Source organism: Physeter macrocephalus, chromosome 11 (assembly GCF_002837175.3).
Source record: "Physeter macrocephalus isolate SW-GA chromosome 11, ASM283717v5, whole genome shotgun sequence".
NCBI classification, from domain to species: domain Eukaryota; kingdom Metazoa; phylum Chordata; class Mammalia; order Artiodactyla; family Physeteridae; genus Physeter; species Physeter macrocephalus.
Genome location: NC_041224.1, coordinates 174157099 through 174180421, shown reverse-complemented (window position 1 = coordinate 174180421; position 23323 = coordinate 174157099). Strand labels below are relative to the sequence as shown.

General features: G+C 49.9%; 1 protein-coding gene across 1 annotated transcript; it reads right to left on the bottom strand.

Annotated features, from left to right (window-relative positions):
* Positions 1-5156: 5156 nt before the first annotated feature.
* On the bottom strand, positions 5157-22893 carry BDKRB1 (bradykinin receptor B1). Its single transcript, XM_028495124.1, is given in 5 exon segments — positions 5157-5324; positions 6003-6584; positions 6587-7011; positions 7014-7074; positions 22834-22893. Coding segments are annotated over 5 exon segments (1296 nt in total).
* Positions 22894-23323: the final 430 nt, after the last annotated feature.

Below are 23323 nucleotides of genomic sequence, written 5' to 3'. Positions count from 1 at the left end.
AGGGAACTGCACTCTGTAGGCTCAGTTCTTTTTTTGAAACTGATCAATCAGATAAATCACTTTTCTTCCTTGGAGAGGAGTAAGGAGTGGGCAAGAGGCCCAGAGTTTAAGGAGCAGCCCCTCCTCATTGAAACCTGGTGAATCAGTGAGGATGAGCTAGGTTCTGCTGCAGTAAAAAACATCCCCCAGCTCTGTAGCTTAAGAGCAGCAAAGGTTGATTTCTCACTCATGCTGCATGTTTAACACAGGGGCCCTGCTCTTCTTGTCCTTCAGGGGTCCAGGCTGATGGACTGTACATCTTAATGACACCAGGGTCTTGACACAAGTCCCCAGGGTTTGCTATGGCCGAGGAAAGGAGGTCACAGAGAACTGTGCTCGTAAATGCTCCTGCCTAGAAGTGACACACCGGTGCCCTCACATTGGCCAAAGAAGTGCGAAGGCCACTCTTATAGCTTCAACAGGGTGAGGAAGTTCAACCCTCCCGCTTCCCAGAAGGACAGGGAACTAGAATTGTTGGAGAGCAGCAGTCATGTATCGTGCAGAAGAGTGAGGAAGGGTTTCCTGCCCCTCTCACTGCCTCCATCAACACTGGGCAAAGGCACTTCCATTGGAAAGACAAGGTTTTCCAGGGAGCCACTTGACCGGGCTGAAGGACTAGACATGGCAGGAGAAGAGCTGGCCCTGATCCCAGACGCCACATGGATGGTGTCACCGTGGGACGGGCAAAGCATTCTGGGCCTCAGTTTTTCCGTCAATAATTGAACAGGCTGCACTGGCTGATCTCTTCCACATCCTGTGAACTCTCTGAAGGTACGAAAAGTCTTATTTACCCTGCACCCCTATGCCTCGCACAACACCCGGCCTGAATTGAACACTCAGTATGTGTAGTCAAAGCACTGAATGAATTAGCTGCTCTGATTCCATCTGAGTTTGGGAAGGTCACGGGTGGGGTGCTCCGCAGCCGACCATCATTACACCTATCCCACTGTGGTTTTTAACTCTATCTGAGGTCAGCTCTGTGCCCACAGCACCCCCCTGCTCAACCCCCAGAAGCAGAGCCACTAGCTGACTGGCTGCTTACCACAGGTGGGTGGGTGAACCCAGCCAAGACCAGTGGAAGAACCACCCAGCTGAACCCGGCCCAAGTGGTCAACTACGGAACTGCAAGCTAAGGTGCTTGTTTTAAATCATTAAGTTTGGGGGTGTTTTTTATGCAGCAGTAGATGACCGATACGCTCTTCAGGCCATCGTCCATGTTCTAGCGAAGTGATCTCTCTCTCTGAAACACAGGCCTGAACATGACACTCCCCTGCTCAGAGCCTCCGTTGACTGGCACGGCCTTCTGATACTTTTCTGTCTCCGGAAACTCCTGGAAAGTAAGCCTGGCCTCCTGCTCACTGCCTGAAATCCGACCCCAGACACAGGGAGCTCTGCCACCATCAAGGCAACTCAAATGGTGGCATCCCTGGCGCTCAGGTCTCTTCCCTGAACTCCCAGCCCCGTGGGCATGCCTGGTCTGGACAGAGCCCTGCCCCAGGAGTCCAGCGCACTGGGTAACCTTGGGTAATTCTCCACCCATCTCTGGGCCTTGGTGTCCTTGTCTGTGAAATGGAGGGGCTGAGCCTGGTGATATTTTCTTTTTAAAACTTCTTATTAGATTCATAGATCCCTCGTACTCTTTACTCAGTATCCCTCAGTGGTAACATCTTACCTCAGTGTGGTGCAATATCACAGCCAGGAAGCTGACGTTGATATAATCGTTCAGCTTTTATTCAGATGGCACCAGTTTGACGTGCACTCATTTTGATGATATTTAAAGCCTCTTCTAGGTCATAGGAGGGAACTTCCCATCTGCTCTTTATCAAACTTGTGACTCACCTCCGGAGAACAAGAAACTGCCCGTGTCTATCGTGACACCCGGGAGTCTCCCCAGGCTGGGATTTAGGGGGGCTTAACGCTGCTCAGTGCCCGTGATGGATGGGATGGTGGATGCGGCGGGGGAGGGAGGCCAGCAGCCTTGGACCCACATGACAGGCCCAAAGCTGGAAGTGGATTGGAGAAGGAGCTCCATGTCTGTACTCAGCCCTTGAGAGAGAGAGAGAGAGAGAGAGAGAGAGAGAGGGAGCTGGGGCGCTGGAGCTGGGGATGCTAGGAGACCCTTGCTAACCCACCATGCCAGGTGTTAGTTAGCCCTACAAGGTGAGGCCTGGGCCTGGACCCAGGTGTGAAACATTCCAGGCAGGCGCGTCAACTCGTGGGAACCCAAAAGTATTAATGTCTCCCTCAGCATTGATCCTTTTAACCAAGGCAGGAATTTCCTCATCTGCAAATGAATAATTGACCTTCCCAGCAGAAGAACAACAGAATCCTAACTGTGGGGTTTGCCAATTTCTGTCCTGCTGTAGGGCCGTGCACTGTGCTTTGGTAAATGTGACGGGCATTCCGTAAGTCAGGTGTTTGCTTATCAGAGCCCGTGTTGACAGTCTACTGTTGAACTTCAGGCCAACGAGCAATGTTCTGATTTCTCAGGCCAGCACACTCTTCTAGAACGCGGGATTGTTCTTTGCAAGCCCTATAAGGATGGTTGTAAGCTACAGCTTTAAAGCAGGGGCTGAGAAGGACGGAAAGAGGGCATATTGGGGTCACTGCACAAGAGACTGGATGTTATTTTCTCTTTCCAACTCTCTCGTCTTGCCTGATACTTCTGCCTATTCTGGCCACTTTGCTACGGGGCTTTGCTCACTGGATTCCTGTGCAGGGCCTCAGAAATTGCACTGCGCTGGAGGCAAGCAAGCCGAGTGGGTCCAGCCTCCGCTCCTGGGGAAGAGGCCTGTTCTGTCAGCAGGGGCGCAGCTGCTCGGCTCCGAAGAACTGGTGCCCTGGGGAAGCCCCAGGAGGTCAGCTCCAAGAGGACCGGGGATGCTCCTCTGTCTTGTTTCCTGCTTAAGTTCCCTACTTAAGTGCCTGGCAAAAGCAGATGCTCAGTAAATATCAGATGAATGAATGAGTGCAGATTCAGCATTGCAAGAGCTTCCAAGTGTTCAAGGGAAGCCCCAAAGATGGATTTTTTTGTATGGAATTTAAATATCTGTTAAACACCATGTGGTCCAGATTAGATACATGTGGAGGCGGGATCCTGCTTGTTGACCAAAATCCAGGCCACCTGAGCCTCTCTCTGCTCTCCAGGAAACCTACAGGGGCTGGGGCACTGATCAAAGTGCTGTCCCCGATAGCTTATGAGGGCCTGGTGGCCCAGCCCCTGCCAGCTTCTCCATCACCAGGCTCCAGCAGCACTGGCGTCCTTTCCATTTCTTGAATGAATCTGGGTCTTTGCTGCTATCCCATAAGGACCCGCCCTTCCCGTGCAGCAGGAGAGGCTGCTCCGCCCCGCTCCCGCACTGTTCCATGGAGACTGGCCTTGGCACCTGGCCCACTGGCCTCTCCTCCCCAGGTCCTTCCATCATCTTGCCTGCCTGGTAACCCATCCCTCACCTTGCTAGTCTTTGACTGTCTTGTCCTTCTATTCCAACCATGCAATGCCATGGCCGCCCTTGGTCCTTGTCATCTCCTGGGATGGCCCCACCTTTGGAATGTTCTGTGCAAACCTTCTTACTCTGTGGCCACAGCCTCCTATTTTTCTTGCCCTCTCATCTAGGTACGCCTGCCACCCCTGTTCTTTAACCATATCAACATCACTCCCCTTCCCTCATCTCCTATGTTCATTTTCTTCCCCAATTTAGCCATTTCCCATAGTATAACCAGAATCCCCAAAACTCTTGAACATTGGCTGCCCATCTGACAAATCCCCACCTCTGGAGCAATCCACTGTCTGCCGTTCTTGGGCCCGCTGAGCTCGGCTAGAGTAATTCACGTAAGAAATGCATGCCTCCTGGCTCCAGCCAGGCCCTCAAAACCCCTGGAGCACCTTCAGGCTTCCCCCCTGCCCTTGACCATCATAGATCCGCCCAACACCTGCATCCTCCTCAAACCTCAAATCCTTCCAGGGCTGCCTCATCCATCCTTCCTTCCTTCTTTCCTTCCTTCCTTCCTTCCTTCCTTCCTTCCTTGCTTCCTTCCTTCCTTCCTTCCTTCCTTCCTTCCTTCCTTCTTCCCTCCCTCCCTCCCTCTCTCCTCAACCTATGAACCATCCTGTCTCCGGCTCTGATTAGTTTTTTTCTCTGGAACACTACTTTCCCCCATTTTGCTTGTCCTTTGGGACTCAGCTTTTATGTCTCTTCCTCCAGGAAACCCTCTCGAGCCATCCCCTCCCAGAACCCCAGGCTGGACACCCCTTCTCTCTGCTCTCAGAGCACCTGCTCTCACCTGATGGTGGATCATCCTACACTGTGACACTGTCCTAATTATTGGCCCTGTTGCCATGGCCTCCTGGAAGACAGACTTTCTCAGGTTCACCGCTGGGACCCTCACAGCAAGAAAGGCACTGAAGCATTAAGTGTTCAGTAGATATTCTTTCACCTGCAGCCCATGCTTTCTACCTGTGTGTGTGGTTCTGCCTCTACCAGCCCTTTCTCCCTCTCTCCAGGTACCAGATTCTACCCCCCGTCAAGCTCACCTCACAGTACGCTCCCTTCACAGCCTCTTTTTTGATAACCCTAGAAGGAGATCATCCCCTTCCAACTGAATGCTCCAGGTGCTGCGTCTGTGTCACGTGCATGCGATTTCTCATTTACTTTTTTTTTTTTTTTTTTCTGTATGCGGGACTCTCACCATTGTGGCCTCTCCCGTTGCGGAGCACAGGCTCCGGACGCGCAGGCTCAGCGGCCATGGCTCACGGGCCCAGCCGCTCCGCGGCACGTGGGATCTTCCCGGACCGGGGCACGAACCCGTGTCCCCTGCATCGGCAGGCGGACTCTCAACCACTGCGCCACCAGGGAAGCCCTCATTTACTTTTTTTTATACTATAATTATTTCGATCTACGCAAGTTCCTTGTGGATAGGCTCTCTAGCTATGTCATCTCTCTATTCCTAGCAGTTAACTTAGAACATTTTGGATGGACAGGCAAGTGGAAATGTAACAAGAGATGCTTACTGGAAACTTGTTTCCTACCACTGTGACAAATTATCCATAAACTTGGTGACTTAAAAACAACACAGATTTATTATCTTCTGGCTCTGGAGACCAGGCATCCAAAATGTCACTGGGCTGAAATCAAGATGTCAGCAGGGCTGGTTCCAGAAGGAGGCTCCAGGGCGGATCCATTTCTTTTCCATTTCACGTCTCGACAGGGCGCCTGCAATTCTTGGCCTGTGGCCCCTTCGTTGTATCCCTCCCGCCTTCTCTGTCTCTGACACTTCTGCCTCCTCTTTATAAAGACCCTTGTGATGACACTGGGTCACCCAGATAACCCAGGATAATTTCCCATCTCAAGATCCTTCGCTTAATTACATCTGCAAAGTCCCTATTACCCTATAAACATTTACAGGTTCCAGGGACTAGGTCCTGGTGATCTTGGGGTACCATCATTCAGCTTATTACAGTAGTATTTATTACGTCAGTAATAGTTGATGAGGAAGTCACACTTCTTGGCTCCCTGCTGTTTTTTAAAAAAATAAATTTATTTATTTAATTTATTTATTTTTGGCTGCGTTGGGTCTTCGTTGCTGCGCGCAGGCTTTCTCTAGTTGCGGTGAGCGGGGCCTACTCTTCTTTGCAGTGCGTGGGCTTCTCATCGCGGTGGCTTCTCTTGTTGTGGAGCGGTGAGCGGGGTCTACTCTTCTTTGCAGTGCGTGGGCTTCTCATCGCGGTGGCTTCTCTTGTTGTGGAGCACGGGCTCTAGGTGCATGGGCTTCAGTAGTTGTGGTGCACGGTCTCAGTAGTTGTGGCTCGTGGGCTCAGTAGTTGTGGCTCTCCGGCTCCAGAGCGCCGGCTCAGTAGTTGTGGTGCACGGGCTTAGTTGCATGTGGCATGTGGGATCCTCCCAGACCAGGGATCGAACCCGTGTCCCCTGAATTGGCAGGCGGATTCTAAACCACTGCGCCACCAGGGAAGTCCCTCCCTGCTGTTTTAATTCCGCCAGAATTTCTTTTGTGTGGGACGTGTATATTGGAGTCAGTCGTCTAGGGATGCATCGTTTATAAAGTTCCCAGACCTTGGTCCTGAAAAGCCAGCCCAAAAAGACATAAATCACTGGATTCAGGCAGCTGCTGATGAAAGCAAAGAAGTTGGCCCATTGCAGGCCCAGGTCGGTGAAATTCTTCCAGAAGCAGCCTCCGACAGCCTACACCTGAACCAGGAATTCCAGGAAGGCAAAGAAGTGGTAGGGGGTCCCGCAGAGCAGGAAGGCAGCCCCGCGCAGGAGGATCAGGGCCATGGCCTTGCCGCCCGTGGGCCCCCCGCGCCTTGTCTTGCTGACCTCCCCCCGCCCTCGCAGGGCTGCCAGGATGTGATAGTTGAAGAAGACAGTTGCAGCCAGTGGAAGGAGAAACCCCAGCACATTTAACTCCACCATCCTTGCAAGGGGCCAGGCCTCGTGGGGGTACAGCAGCACACGGGCGGAGATGTTCGGTTCCGGGACAGCTTTGACAGAGCACAGCAGGAACGTGGGGATACTTAGGAGGCCACCCCGACGGCCCAGATGAGCATGCAGGGGGCCTGAGCCCACCACCGCTGAGGCCGCCTCCAGCTGGCCATGGGGTGCACCAGCACACAGCAGCGGTCCTGGCTGACGGCCACCACCAGGAAGATGCTGGTGAAGAGATTGGCCTGCATGACGCCGTTGACCACGCGGCAGGGGAGGGCTCCGAAAGGCCAGCTGAATTCCTTCCAGATGTTCTCTGCCCAGAAGGGCAAGCCCAAGACAAACACCAGGTCGGAAGCCGCCAGGTTGGCCAGGTAGACTTCTGCCGCAGTCAGACGCCATCGGGCCAAGAGAAAGACAGACAGCACAAAGAGGTTTCCCAGCGGCCCACAGAAGCAGATGGCGATGAGAAACGTGGGTAAAGCTCTCTGCAGCAGGTCCCAGGCTTCCTGAGCGCTGTCACAGGACGTGGGAGCTGGCTCTGCTTGGAGGACTGGAACCCCAGGAGGGTCCGGGAGGCCGTCCACGGTGGCCTCTGCCATGAGCATCACGGAGCAGCACACGGGAGGCGGCTAATCCTAGCCCGCCGCCCATCCAGCCTGTCCCCAGTTTTGGAACATAAAGTTTTATTGGCACACGGCTGCATCCATTCATTTACTTTTCGTGTTACAACAGCAGAGTTGAGTGGTTGCAACAGTGGCCCTTTGGCCTGCAAAACTGAAAATATTTACCCCCTGTGCCCCTAGAGGAAAAGTTTGCCGACCACGGGTATAAAGGAAAGGACCAGGGCTTTTGAAACCCGAGTTCAAATCTTGACGTAACTACTTGGTGTGGGCCACTTAGACCCACTGACTTTTATTTTCCTTTTTGAACATTGGATCTGATTGTATCCCTCTTGTGGGATTGTGGCAAGGACTGGCGAGTGTATCTGTGGAGAGCTTGGCCTGGTCGCCTGGCTTAGAGGAAGCACTCAGTGGAAGGGGGGGATGAGTCTTATTTACAACCATACCATTATTATGAGCAGTGTTTCATTCAACAAAGTACTGGCAAAAAGTAGGTGATCATGTTTGATTTAAGGGGCACCTACTTTGTGCCAGTACTTTGCCAGATGCTGGAGATACAGGGAACAGGGCCCGGCCCCCGGAAGGTGCTCACCATCTAGAGGGAGGCAGACATGGAGACAGTGGTCAATGACCGAAGATGGAATATGAAGCAAGGAAGAGGCCCGGCCCTCAGGGAGGCCGATCCGCTGGGACTGGGACCAGCAGGGTGGAGGAGGTGAGGGCAGTGGTAGAAGGTGTGGGGTTTCTGGGGCTCCACACCTAAAAATCCTCCTCCCACCTGGATGAGTTAATATACGCAAAGTGCTTCAAATGGTTCCCGGCTCTTTGTACAAGGTACTTGCCACCCGTTAACTACTGTTAACAGCATCGTTATCCTTAGTGATGCCTAAGAGTCCTTCCCTTCGGCTGGGCAAAACGCACAGTATCCAACACAGGATATTGCATAAGAGAGCTGATCTCGGGAAAGTCTATTTGGCTCTGCAGTCTTAGGCCATCTCTTTGTGTCTCTGAGCCCGACTTTCCTCATCTGAGGAGGACGTGATGAGCTTCTCACTGTGGCACTGTAACCCACACACTGTGCCATTCACATCGGGTAAAATCCATGGGTCCCTCCATTCATTCATCCACTGGACAAGTATGTACTGAGCACACACTATGTGCTAGGCACTGTTCTAGGTATTTGGGACATAGCAGTGAATCAAACAGGCAGAACCCCCTGCCCTCAAGGTGCTTCTAGCCTTGTGGGAGGAGAGAGGCAATGACAATAAGTATCCTGAATAAACCTGTTAGCCGGGGAGGGGCAGCCACGGAAGCGGTGAGCTGTGATCAGGCTCTCGATACAGTCTGAAGGTAGAACCACCATGGTTTCCGATCGGATATGGGTTATGACAAAAGAGGAATTGCATGATGCTTAGATTTTTGGCCTGAGCACCTGGAAATAGAAAGTTGCAGTCAACCGAACTGGAGATGACAGTGAAGATGGAGCAGGTTTTCTGGCGGGGAAGATGGGGGGTTCACGTCTGGACATGTGAAGGCTGAGCTGTCTGTGGGACATCAGGTGGGGATACTGGGGCAGTCGGCTACACAACACTGGTGTTGAGAGACCACATCTGAGCCAGTGCTACATCACTGGGAGTTGTAATCACACGGATGGTATTTGGTATTTAAAGCCACAGGACTGGATGAAATCACCAAGGGAGAGCGTAGGCAGAGAAGAGAATCAGCTGCTGGGCTGCCAGTTGACAGGTCACAGAGGACACGGGAAATGATGGGTTAGGAGGCTATGACGTATCCGTGGCTTATGGGGTTCTGACCCAGAGCATATGCAAGAGAAAGGACACTCTTCTTTTGTCATTGATTTCAGGGCATAAATCCACAATGATGTATTTATTTTGTTATTTGGAAATACTTTTCAATTTTGCAATGAGTCCTTCCGGCAACAATGAGCAAGAAAAGAACGTTTAATGAAAATTTAAGTCCCGAACTTCTGTCTCTCAGGGAAGTCAATGATGAACGTGTAACTTGCACAAAATGTTTGTTGATGTTTTATATGGTGATGGGGGCTGTAGCACTTTCCCTGACCACAAGGAAACCTAACACAAAGCTGCTACTTCAGAGGTTGGTATTTTTCAAAGATCAGCCCTAAGACGTTGATTTCACCCACATTACTGCAGAAGATGCTGTGACTTTTCACTTAGAGCAAACGACTGTTCTTAAAGTTAATTCAGCTCATTTTTAGTGTCAGGTTATCTTGTGCACACACAAAAGTGGAAGTGATGGCTGATTAATGTGACGGCTCCATAAGAAATCCACGGACGGTGAAATGGTGTCAGCTTGATACCAGCACCCTCAGGGTCTTCAAATAGAAAAATCAGTCAATTCCAATCATGATTCAATTTTTTTATCCAGTTCATGGAATCAAAGCAAAACTCTTGAAAGATCACTCTGGCAAAGTGAAACAATGGACATTTTTGTGAATGCTATTCTACATTCAGTTAAAATTGTTCACACTGGAGAGAAAGTTGTATTTTTCTGATGATCACACACATTTTGGTGGGGCCCAGTGTCATGGTAACAAAAATATTCTTGCTAAAATAAGAGACCGATGAAGCAGAAACGTACTTTGAACAGTTCATGGTGCATACACAATTTGTAATTGCATATAAACAAGTTTCAATATTTTACCAATTGATAGGGAGGTTATATTTGACAAGATTTATAAAATTCTGAAACGTAAGATTTGTAGTTCAGAACTACTGAACTACGAACTTTTTTTTTTTTTCTTTTTTTTTCGGTATGCGGGCCTCTCCCGCTGCGGAGCACAGGCTCCGGACGCGCAAGCCCAGCGACCATGGCTCACGGGCCCAGCCGCTCCGCGGCACGCGGGATCCTCCCGGACCGGGGCACGAACCCGCGCTCCCCGCTTCGGCAGGCGGACTCCCAACCACTGCGCCACCAGGGAAGCCCTGAACTACGAACTTTTGTAATGAAGTTGATGAGGAATTTTTTTTTGGCCATGCCGTGAGGCTTGTGAAATCTTTGTGAAGTTCCCCAACCAGGGATCAAACCCATGCCCTCGGCAGTTAAAGCACAGAGTCCTACACACTGGACCGCCAGGGAATTCCCTTGATGAGGAATTAAAACAACTTTAGCATGCATTTTCTTTCTCTGCTGCCCATCATAAATCAATTTCAGGAGACACTAAGTGCCCTAAAATGTTATTCAACTATTTGTTACAGCAGAGTTGGGAATTTTTGTTGAACTTTGTTCCAAATCAATGAGGAATCTTCGAACAAGTATTCAATGAATGGAGCACCAGAATATCAGCTTTCAGAGCTTTTAGCAGATTGTAGTTATTGAAAACAAAATTTTATGCAGAAAATAATTGAAATTTATAGCTAAAAAACAAGGGAGAAAATGATCAGACTAAGCGATGAGAGGTCAAACGGTGCACAAGATTTAATTTTTGAATTTTATAATGAGCTTTGGAATGTCTCAATTTGTGGGAAGCATCTTTTCAATTGGAGAAGTTCATATTTTGTACAAAATTGAGATGAAATTGGGACAGTCCCTGATCTGCAACATCTAAATTTGGCAAAGCAACCAAAACTTATAAATTGCTACAACTTATCTGAAAAGTTTAATGTGGTGAAAATATTTGTTGAAGGAACTCAAACTAAGGCAAAAAGACAGCACCTGTGAAAATATCTGGGTTGAAATATTTACATAATTCCATATGCAAAGAATTAGACTTGAGAATAGCCTCTGCTTGGCAGAATTTGCTCAGAGTTTATCAGCTACCCCAACACCTGCAGAGAGAACATTTTCTTCATTAAATATTTTCTGGTCCAAGAGAAGAGTCAATTGAAGGTGCTAATTTAAATTTATTAACCATAAATTTTTTTTTTTTTTTTTTTTTTTTTTGTGGTATGCGGGCCTCCCTCTGCTGCGGCCTCTCCCGTTGCGGAGCACAGGCTCCGGACGCGCAGGCTCAGCGGCCATGGCTCACGGGCCCAGCCGCTCCGCGGCATGCGGGATCCTCCCAGACCGGGGCGCGAACCCGGTTCCCCTGCATCGGCAGGCGGACGCGCAACCACTGCGCCACCAGGGAAGCCCCAACCATAAAATCTGAAGGAAAAAAAATTCAGGCAATTATATGGAACCATTAAAAATAATAAGACCATATTGAGAGAAAAATACATTCTCTGGAAAATGCCAAAGACATATGAGAGTCAGGTACAAACCCAAGAAGCTAATTGTAGCACTTGCATATGTACCCAAACTAATTATTTTGCTTATGTTATTTTTCAATGTTCAGTTAATTAACATAAAAAAAACTTTCATTTTGCTTTACTATATATAGATGGATGAATATATTTAGACTTTTTTGGAAAAAATATTTTTGACTAGAACTACTTTATAACTCCGTCAATATAATATAACCAATTAGTTGGTGTGTGTGTGTATACACATAAATATATACAGTTAAATATATAATTATTTTGAAAATAGCTTTTGATTAGAACTACTTTTATAACTCCATGAATATAATATAACCAATTCATTGGTGTGTGTATCTACATATACATATGTGTATATATAATTAAACATACATATTTTTTAAAAATAGCTTTTGATTAGAACTACTTTGTAACTCCACCAATATAATATAATCAATTTTAAGTGTTTTGTAGTATTTGCTTTGGCAGCCACAGGAAAGCAGTACACTCAGCAAACCTGATTTCTCAGATACCTGGTGACCCCTCCATAGCCCCTCCCCCTGGCAGCCCCTTGTACTACACACATGTGTGGGAGCTGCTTCCTAAGACTGCCTTTGGGCCTCACGCCATTCCTTCCTGTGTGCTTCTCTGCACGTGCTGAGGAAGCTGTATGTGCCACGGAAAACCCGAGCATCTTCGTCTCAGCCCAATCCCCCACCGACGCCCGGGCTGCAGAGTAAGCCCCTGATGCCAGATCTGACCCTTCACTGACAGCCACACCTGTGATCTGTGGGCTGTGCTGGGCTTTAGGTAACCTGATCCTGACAACATGCCTGGGAGGAGGGATGGCTGTCTTGTGCCCATTGTACAGATGAGCAAATGGAGGTGAAGAGAAGTGAAGTGACTTGCCTACACTCATACGGCGATAGGAGCCAGTCTGTTTATACATGGCTCTTCTTCCAGGCCCAGCTCAGGGTCAGGCCTCTTTTACCCAGCGTGCTCTGACCATAAAGAGAATGGGCCTGGTGTTAGGGAGCATGGGCTTGGGTCCTGGGGCCACCAAACTGTGATTCTGGGCAAGTCAGATAACTTCTCTGAGCCTCAGTTTGTTCATCCGTAGAATGGGAATAACGGCAGTTATGACAAAGAGTCATGGTGAAACTTGAGGGAGATTATACCTGTAGAATCCCCTGGTAGGTTGCAAAGCATCAAATATGAGGCTCGAATGATGATAAACCACCACAACAATAATAATGGTGAGAACTACGGTAGTAATAACGTGACGATAAAGTGTCCTGGTCCCTCCGAGTGTAAGCAACCTCTCCTTCGTGTGGGCTACCCTGGTGTCGGGACACGAGGTTGGAAAGTACCAGGAGACCCCCTTTTCTGCTCTTCCTGAGCTGTGGAACAGTTCAGAGATTACCCGGCACCTAGCACACTAGGAAACTAAGGAACGAAGATTCTGGAAAGCTGAGTTCCAGGAGGGCCTGGCTTCTTGGCAGTGGAATTCCATTTGTCTCCAGCCTTGGAGCTTTCACCACCAGGAGGTTTAAGAAGAAGCTGGAAGGAGGGAAGCGGTTCGTTGTGGACACTGAGAGGGACCCCGGATGTGGTCTGCTTTGCTTCCCTCCCTTTCCTCCTCCAGGTCACCTTGAATGTGTGGGACAGGGTTCGAGTCTCCTCTGAAGTGTGGGTGTCTGGGCAGGACAGGGTGGCTTTGGGAGGCAGTGGAGGGGGCCTGGCTCCTGTGTGCTCCTGAGGGACCACAGGTCAGCCAGAGGCAGGGGCTGCCCGGGCATCGCCAGACCGAAACATGGGCTGTACCCCAGAGCCATGCGCTTGGCAGAATGAGGGTCCCCAAAGATGTCCACGTCCTAGTCCCTGGAGCCTGCAAATATGTTCCCTTACATGGTGAAGGGGACTTTGCAGAACCTTGAGATGGGGAGATGATGCTGGATTATGGAGGTGGGCTTGACATCATCACAAGTGAAAGTGATTTCATTTATAAGTAGGGGGCGGTCAAAGGCAGGAAGAGAGTAGAAGATGCTATGCCATTGGCTTGGAAGATGGAGAAGGGGCCATGAGCTAAGGAACACAAGCAGCCTCTAGAAGCCAGAAAAAGCAAGGAACGGCTTCTCCCTTCAAGCCTCCAGAAGGAGCACAGCCCTAGCCAACACCTTGACTTTAGCCCATTGAGGCTGATTTTGAACTTCTGACCTCCAGGACTATAAGATAACACGTTTGTGTTGTTTGAAGCCACTAGATCTGTGCTAATTTGTAACAACAGCAACTGGACACTAATACATGGGTCAAGGCTTCACCCTGCCCAGGAAACCAGGAACTGTCACCTATGCCACCAGCAGAAACCTCTGACTTCAGCTCGAATCTGATTGGTTCAGCAGATACTGCCCGCCATCCCATGGGACCCGGCTGGGTGTGTGGCCACGGCATGTGTTTGCTCAAGCCGAGCCTATTTTCAGGAGGTTGTCTTTACCAGCTGCTGCCTGTGTTTATGTAAAGTTGGCCAGAGAGGAGAAACCTTCCTTTGTTGGTTCCGAGTCTTAGCTCTGACATTTGCCTGGCACGTAGGACGTGGTCAAAAACCAGCAGCTATTGATATTATTAGTCATATTTGATCTTATCTGAAAAAGTCAAGAGTGACATTGGGCAAGTCTACTAGAGGTGATCGATTCTGTAATTTCTATGTGATATTTTCTGAGTTCTGCACATTCAAACATTGGTGCATGCTACTTCTTCAACAAATTAGCCTTCTTCAAATTAATTCCAATTTCAACAGTGAGGTGATGATAAAGGCATTTGAAATGCAGACCTAGATATTAAAGGATGTCAACCCAATCACATCACAAGATACTGTTTTCAATCCACAAATAACCCAACCAGTTATTGGCGTTATGAAATTTTGTAAGTGATCCTGGGGAGACCAATTTGATTTTTATAAATCGGAATTTGTAGACTGTAACTGGTCAGTCAACATGAGCTCTGATGACTGTATTCAGCTTCTACATGTTTCATGTGACCTTGATGTAAAGAGCTGCCGGAAGTACCAAACATCCTCCCTCCTCCTCTTCTGGAAGAGCAGCTAAAACCCAAAGTAGGCATGGAATACAGTCTCTTAAATTGCTTCAGAATTATGTTCTTTTAAAAAACATACAACAACAGAAAGCTGAAAACTCTGCCAATATTAGTTGTAAAAGGAAAAATTTTTCCCCTGAGATATGGATCTTCTCTTATATTTTACTCTTATAAGAGAGAAAAAAAAGATGGTCATTTACTTAGACAAAATGAAAGATGTCACAACTTCTGCTGGGCTTTCTGACGGTGAGAGCTGCCTTTGGAGGTATCTCCTGTTCTGGGAATCCCTGTGGAAGTGTGTTGGCCTTAAATTACATAACCCCTACTCCAGTGATGTCATCGGCTGGACTGCTGAAAAAGTGAGTCTTTCAGACAGAGGAAACAAGCCGGAATTTTGAAAGATAAACAACTTTGCACTTTGGGGCTGGCAAGCGATTACTCAACTACCGTCTCCATCTTTAATTTCGTAACACCTGGGAAGGTCCCGCGATTCTGCCCAAGAGTGATGCAGTGACCAACATGCCCTTGAAACACATTTTGGCATGGCTGAGTCCCCACAAGTCTGAGTGATGATTTTACCCATTCGCACTGGGGACCTGAATGCTTGGGGTTCTGCAGCAGCTTTTGTGGGAGCTGACTTGAATGTCCACTTTTGAATTTTGGTCATGAAGGGTACATCACCAAGAATCCATCACTGTGGACCCCATTACACAAACAGTAAACCACAGAAAGCTTGACTCATGCAATATGCAGAGCTGAGTAAGGTCAGATGCACTTTTCCCTCATCTTCCCTGGCAGTTCTGAAGTCGGTTTTTGATGTAAGTCTGCGGATATCAAGTTGAACCCCTCAGGACCTCGTGTTCAGACAGTCTGACATTTCTGGCTTTTTTTGAGAGTCAGACCTCAGGAGCCTTTGACCAAATGCTGCCTACTTTCTATCTTAGCTCCTAAACATGAAGATGTTCTAATCTCCCTCCCTAAGTGCAGGAGGATGCTTCCACACCAGGGCTTGATTCCAGTTTCTGGAAAGTGACCCCCAAATCTCAAGCCTCCGTCCTCGCTACACCCTGGTCCTGCCTCTTGGACACTCTGCTTGTATTTCTTGATGTCACCTTGAGCCTGGCGTGTCTGGAGCAGAAAATGTCCCCTTTGTCCTCAGAATCTGGCCTCCTCGCTGTGTTTCCCTTTTCTATTACTAACACCTCACTGGAGACAAACCGCACTTTTGAATTTCCTAGCAGTTTTCTCCCATTGCTGGACATCTTAAAGTTGTGGAAGCAGGTTGAAAAAAAAAAAGCACACTCCAAGGATCAGATGTGTATTTGAGGGAGGAAGCTGGAATTTATCTTTGGGGAAGGGCCCTTCTTATCAGGAGAGATCTGGGACTTTTTCAGTCATGCAGATGTTAGGTGAGTGCCTGCCATCATTTTGGGGTAGATTTTAGCTAGAGAAATTTCTCCAAATCCCAGTCATTAGTCCTTCCTAATTAGTCATGTAGATCAGAGTCTCACCAGCCAGACCCGCCTTTGCAGAAGGTGGTTGGCTTTTCTCCCTTTGATGTGAGTTTACACAGGATTGTTTCTGAGAAGTATCTGCTCTTAGGAGATGTCTGCCGGCTCCAACACAGGTTTACCCACAGGATATCACGACACCAGTCCTGCCGGGAGGTGGGGTGCGCAGGCCTGACCTTGCCTCACGTGGAGGACAGACTGTGAGAAGTGGCCTGGGCGTGGCAGGGCCACGTGGCCAGGACTGTCAGCGTGCCACCTGCCACTAGTGAGGGCTGAGTAAGTGGCACTGTGGCAGCCCTGCCAAGGCCTTGAGGAGCCCCACCCTGTGGTGGAATGGAAAGTTCTCTGAAGAAAATGGATGCCCACACTGTTGCTTTCCGGGACGGGCAAAGGGGAGGGGGCCTCGGTCCAGGGAGGAGAGGGTCTCCTTCCGCCTCTGGGGCTGTAGGGTGTGGGAGCCTGAATTCTGAGGCAGGGTGAGGGAACCCCACGTGTAGGAAGGGACCACAGCTCCCTGGAACGTGGAGAAGATGGGAGGAGGCTGAGAGTGACGTGGCAAAGGCCTGGTGTGAGCGTTCTGGGTGGATGTCCCCTGGGCACTGGGCCCTTGTGGGGAGGTGGGCATAGGTATTCACAAAAGCAATAGACAGAAGTCACAAACATTAGTTGACGTGGCTGAAATGAAGACATCTTCAGAGATACCCAAGAAAAGTACGGTAACCCATCCCTAAGAGGTCGTCAAAGTAATGTTCAGCCACGTTTACTAAATAATTAGGCCCCGTTTTGTGAACCATAGAAATCCCAATTCTCCGATCATTATACCGGAAGAAGAAGAATGCTTCCGAATTCCTGTGCTCTGTATTCTGATTGAGGATCATACAGTGGATTGTGAAATGCTTTGTTCACTTTGTTCATTAAGTATGTGAACTTAATATACGTTAGTTAATAAAACTGATTTTTAATGTGTTAAAAATTATTTTAACAGATTTAAAATGATTAACCAATTTAAAATGATCACAGCAGAGACCGTTATAAGGCACCAAGAGGTGGCTGGTGGAAGACCCAGAAACAGAGGACAGCCTGGCCAGCGGGGTGGGACGGAACGACCCTCCCTGAAAACTGTCCTCAGTGCTAACGCAGCGGGACCCCAGGCAGGTACGGGTGGGCTCGGACTACGCTCGACGCAGAGTCAAGGGAAGGCTGCGCCGGAGTTGTAGGAACTTGGGGACGAAGAGGTTATGTCCCCCCTCTGACATTCAGGATCACTTTCCAGCTCTCCAGCCGCTAAGCACTGGAGTCACTCGGTCTCTTCTCCTTTCTAGTCGCATCCAGCAGCTTGTTCAAGGTCGAAGACTCTGGTATATTTCATCCAGCGCAACTCTACGAATGACATCTATATGCCTAGCCTCTTGTGCGGGGGCTGTGGGTGAGGGTCCTACTCAGTCCTTAAAACAGCTGGCATCTCTCTTACAATCTCCACTGCAGTTCAGGAAAGCAAACTGCCCCGGGGCGACTTCCCACCAGGACGAAAGGCAGCATTTTCATTTCGTTTCCGTCTAGCTAGTGCTCTTCCCCTCTGCGCAAGCCTTCCTTCCGGTCTTGGTTTTAGACACTCATGCAACAAATAAGGCTGCAACAAAGAACCCCAAACCAATCTCCTTGCTTTCTGATTTTGTTTCCCTTCAGTGTATCCTTGGGCTAGATGAATAATATTCCGGAAGGACTTGGATTTTGTCACTTCATCGGCCCCGCCCCCTGGAATTCACAGACTCCTTGGCGGTCCTGCTGTATCACCCAGAGCCACCTCTACCTGGTTCTTCCATTCTGGCTGAGAGGGAAGTCCCACGGGCCTAATGCATCTGGACTCACCGACCTGTGAGCGCTCGCTAGAAATCTCCACCCCAAGCCTCTCTTTCTGCTTCACGTCCACGCATCATTCCAATCCCACTGTAAGCTCTGCTCCTTTGTAAGCGCAGGTCGGAGCCTTTATCTTCCTGTTCTGCAGACACGGGGGGAGCAGCCCCATGGGGCCAGGGGCGAACTGGGGGCCGGGGGCAGAGAGGACGTCTCAGCATCCGTGCTGGGACGCTCGCGCTCGGGTGGGTGAGGCAGGTGAGCAAGCAGACACCTGCAGCCATGTGTGGCAAAGGCCACGGCAGAAGAGCACCACACAGCTGCAGCACGAAGCGGGCGGGGCGGGGCAGGGCTGGAGTCACGGGTCATGACGTCAGGGGGACAAAAATAAACCCCTCCACGTAGGTTGAACAAAGCGCAAAGACCCGGAAATCAACAGGGAGACAGCTGCCGACTTGAGTGTGTCCTGGGTATTCAGGCGGCGCAGGCGCTGCCCTGGCCTGAGTGCATGGCCGTTCAGAAGCCAGGGGTTCTTGGTGCCTGTGACTCCGCAGAGAAGACTCCGCTGGGACAGGGGTTCCGCGGACCACGAAAGTTTAAGAAAGTCCACAGAAAACTCTCCATCCCCACGTTGGCCTTGCTCTGGGAGATCAGGTTTTCTCAGCTGGGTAGTGGGCTCCCTAGAAACCTCCTCTTAGGGAGGCTGGGAGGATCCCATGAGCTAGCACAGCCTGGAGCCTGGCACATGCTGGCACTCAGGAAATACCCCCCAGGGGCAACACTCAGAAGGGGTCTGACAGAGGATGATCAGCTATGTCCCTCGGTGTTCTACAGCCTGAGTCAGACCATGGCCTGTCCTGTTTCGGGCCCAGGAGGACACTAGGATTTGACAGCGGCCCTCAAGGCCACAGTTCTCCACCCGCCTCTCGCTCTCTCCGCCTGTTCCCTGGCCTCCTCGCTCTCTTTTGAACAAGCCGTGTTGTCTCCTACCTCAGGGCCTTTGCACTGGCCATTCTCTCTGCCTGGAGCTCCCTTCCCATAGAGACCTGCATGCTCACTCCCTCGGGTCCTTCTGGTCCCCACACATCCCCCCCTTATCAGAGAGCCCTCCCCTGAAATAGCCTTTCCTCCACTTGCCCAGCTTCACTGTTTGCTACAGCCGTTATCATCACCTGGATACATTCATCCGTTTATCTTTTACTTCCTGTCTCTCCCAGCAGAATGTGAGCTGCACCGGGCAAAGGGTTTATCTCTTTTGATTAGAGTCACGTTCCCAGCCCCTACAACAGGGCTCACATGCTTAATAAGTATTTGCTGAATGACTTCATAACTCTATTTATTTACATACAAGAATATCAACAGCTTGTCTCTGTATCAACATGCATGTCCCAAACCCCTCGTGGGTGCCAGGTCCTGTGTGGGCACTGGAGGGACAAAGGTGAATGCTGTCCCCTTGAGCAGCTCTTGGTCTGACTGAGGACAAAGACAGGCAGACATCCAGTGACTATACTTTGTGAAATGCAAAGTGGCAATGAAGTGCCAAGGTTCTGTCTGAGTGTCAAGACTGAAAGGACTTAATTCTGCTCAAGGCAGAGTTGGGAAAGATTCATGGTGGAAGGGTATTTGAGTGGGGTTCTGAGAGATGAATAGGAGTTTGGAAGGCAGTCAAGCGGAGAAAAACATTGTAGACGGAAGGACCCGCGTGCATACCATAAACACACGTGTGCACAGATGTGTTTGTGGAACACTCACTTGGAACTTGGAGTCAGGAAGCCCAGGTTCTAGCCGTTCCCCCACCCCGCCCCATTTAGTCATTCTTTATGTGAGATCACATAGCTCCTACCCTGGGGCAGGCCCTGTGCAGGTGTGACCCCAAAGGCTCTTGGTCTGGTGCAGGAAAGGGAATTAAACAGTTTCAGATCTGAGAGAGTGGGTACAGAGGGGGGAGGCCGTCCACGTGCAATACTCCTGGAAGGGAGCTGGGTGACCCACACAATCCTGGGAATGCTCTGACCCTCGGTTTCTTTATCTGAGATCATGCCCTACTTTGAGAGCAGTTCTGAAGATCATACACATGCATGGAAACTGTCAATATCACTTTTTACAGGTGTTCACAGCGTAAGATGGATGTTTATATATGATGTAGCTTTTCCCAGTTTTATGACTTTTCTCTGTGTAATCTAGGAGAAAGTACCCATTTTCTAGCCAGCCTAGATGCCTAACTGGCCCACATGTACCGCAAAAAATGGGACCATGAAGTAAGATTCCTCTTCCTTTGAAACCGGTAGTTCTCATATGATGTATTTAATGGAGATGGAATTGATGCTGTGAGCATTTGTCTTTAACAGAGATCACGTTGGCCCCCATGATGGGGGATGCTTCCTTGAGCTGCAAACTCTGGGTGCAGGGGAACTGAATGCGGAAGATAACTTTCACCTTTCCTGTAAGACTCAGGCTCCCCCTTGACAGACAAGCAAACAGAGAAAACCACCCGTGATTGTAATTGTGGTGAGTTCTATGAAGAGACAGCTCAGGATGCAGCGTTCCACAAAACAGAGAGGGTGTGAGGACCTGTACTGAGGGGGCTCAGGGAAGCAGAGGGAAAACTGGGAGAAAGAGGAGAAACCAGTGGCAGAGGCGGAGGAGCTGAGTGCGGTCAGAGGGGACAGCATAAACCAGGGCCCTGAGGCGGTGACAGCTTGATCTGCTGGAGGGACCGAAGAAACGAAGACAGAAGGTTGAAGGGCTGGAGAGGAGGTGGACGCTGGGCGGGGCCAGACCAGACGGAGCCTGGGACAGCGGCTGATGGAGTTTGGAGCTTCCCAGGTGCAGTGGCATTGCAGGGTGCAGGAGGTCCAAGGGATCAGGACCTGTGAGAGTCAAAGGAAGGAAGGATTGGGCAAAGGGAGAACTGAGCTGCAGCGTAGTCTTAAGAGAAGCCTCCGAAGACGTGTGACGATTCCTGGATGGGATGGCCCTTCAAAGCTGTCTGAGCTGGGGCAAGAGGGCTGGGCTTCCTACCTTCTCTCAGCCACTGGAGGAAGGATGCCCTGGAAGACGGCATGACCTTGGCTGAAGCAGCGCTTAAGGTAAGCGCTATCTGCTGGCAGCTTCCCTGGCAGCTGGGATAGCAGGTCCCTCACTCCTTAAGGAGCGTCTGGATGGCACATCGACCAGAAATTGGAAGCCACCAAAGGGTTTTTAACATTTAGAAAGGTCACCCTAGCTCTTGTGTATTATCTGCCCGTTTCACAGATGAGGAAACCGAGGCCAAAGGCCGGTGTGGGGGAAATGAGTCAAGTGGTTTGTAAAGATCAGACGGTGAGTAGGTGGCACGGCAGGCACTCAAGGCCTGGACTCCACGGCTCTTCCCCTCCAATTCAGTACTATATCTCCATGTAGGTCAGGTGAAAGAAGCCAGACACAAAAGACACATATTGTGTGATTCCATCTCTATGAAATGTCCAGAATAGGCAGATCTAGAGACAGAGAGAAAATTAGTGGCTACCAGAGGCTATAAGGAGGAAATGACTGCTAATGGGTGTGGAGGGCTGGAGGCGTTCTGGAATTAGGGGGCAGTGATGGTTGCACAACCCTGTGAATACACTAAAAGCCACTAGAATGAGCAAGGCACAGAACCCCTATCTCAATAAAGCTGCTCTAATAAAGATCTCACTGTAAGGTGTCAGCCACTCACCACTGGGGAGATGGTTCTTCAGGAAGCAAGAACTCACAAGCCCCAGAAGATGCAGAGTCTGTCTATCGGGGCAGAAACAGCCCAAGCCGAGGCCGGATGCTCTTCATGCAAGAAGGCACCTTGGGAGCTTCTTCTGTGATAATTTGCATCCCTCTGTTAAGGCACAAACGCACAGAAAGCAGGTGGGCTTCTGGCCACACTCCTGAAGAACCGTATGGCCTTAGCAGGTTACTTCCCTCTCTGGGCCTAAGTTTCCACATCCCGAACTGGCAATGATGCCACTCCCTACATGAGTGGTCGTGAGGGTCAATTCTAAAAAGAGCTCAGCAATGGATAAACAACAAGGTCCTATTGCATAGCACAGGGAACTATAGTCAATATCCTATAATTAACCATAAAGGAAAAGAAAATAAATAAATAAGAGCTCAGCAGAGTGAGAGATATTTTCGTGGAGCCCCTTTGACCTCAGCCAAAAAAACCCCACAAACAAACCATTAAGTTTTCATCCACGGCTACTGCCAAACTGTGACCTCCTTGCTCAACCCTGACCCCAACATTCTCAGGGGCTTTGGCCAGAGGTCAGGGCTGTGTGGGGCTCTGCAGCGGGCCCGGGGATTGAGTAACTAGGAGGTATGGAGTGTGCTGTGCGGGTCACAGTTGGAGACTGCACCTTTGAATCGTAAGTGGCTGCATCATGGGCGGGAGCCTGCATCACCAGCACCAGTTCCCGTTGGGGCACCTGGTGGACAGTTGACACTTCTGCACTGGGCCCTCACCCGCTCTGGCCAGGACAGACTCAGGAGCTGGGCCCATCACTTGGTTCTGAGTCCACCAGAGGCCCCTCTGGGCTTCTCCCCATCTCACCAGCTTGCTGGGGCCAAGGAGGGTCAGGAGTTGAGGGCCGCTCATGTTGCCTGGCTGGGGTGGGAGGGAGGTCGGAGGGAGCTGAGAGGGAGGCCTTCCCAGCCGGTTTACACCTGCCGAGAGCCCTGCTCAGACCCCTCCAGATTGCAGGCTTCCTTGAGTCATGCCCCATCCGTGAGCAAAGTCCCTCGGATGAGTTAGCTCCCTTGTGCACTTGTGGGCAACTTTCTTCAAGCTCAAGGCCTTGGTGGGGTGCAGGCTGGATGGGAAGTATGGGCACTGGACAGAGAACGGAATATCTACCAGGCACCTGGGTCCAATACGGCGGGAGGGTAGAGAATGAGCCAGGAACCGGAGAGAGGGAAAGAGACAAGGCAGGGGCCAGCTCATGAAGGGTGTTGCGAGCCACCTTATGGAAGTGGAGCTTTATCCCAAGAGTGGTGGGACACTACTGAAAGGTTTCCTGTTAGAGAGGGCCATCATCACCCTCACCATCATCTTCATTACAGCCATCGCCATCACCACCACCATCATAACCATCACAGCCGTCATCATCACCATCATCATCACCATCACCAACATCATCACCATCATCATCACCATCACCATCACCATCATCATCACCATCATCATCACCATCATCATCACCAGCATCATCACCATCACCATCACCAACATCATCACCATCATCATCCCATCACCATCATCACCAACATCATCACCATCATCATCACCATCGCCAACATCATCACCATCATCATCACCATCGCCAACATCACCATCATCACCATCGCCAACATCATCATCACCATGATCACCATCACCAACATCATCACCATCATCATCACCATCACCATCATCATCACCATCGCCATCACCATCACCATCATCATCACCATCGCCAACATCATCACCATCATCATCACCATCGCCAACATCACCATCATCACCATCGCCAACATCATCATCACCATCATCACCA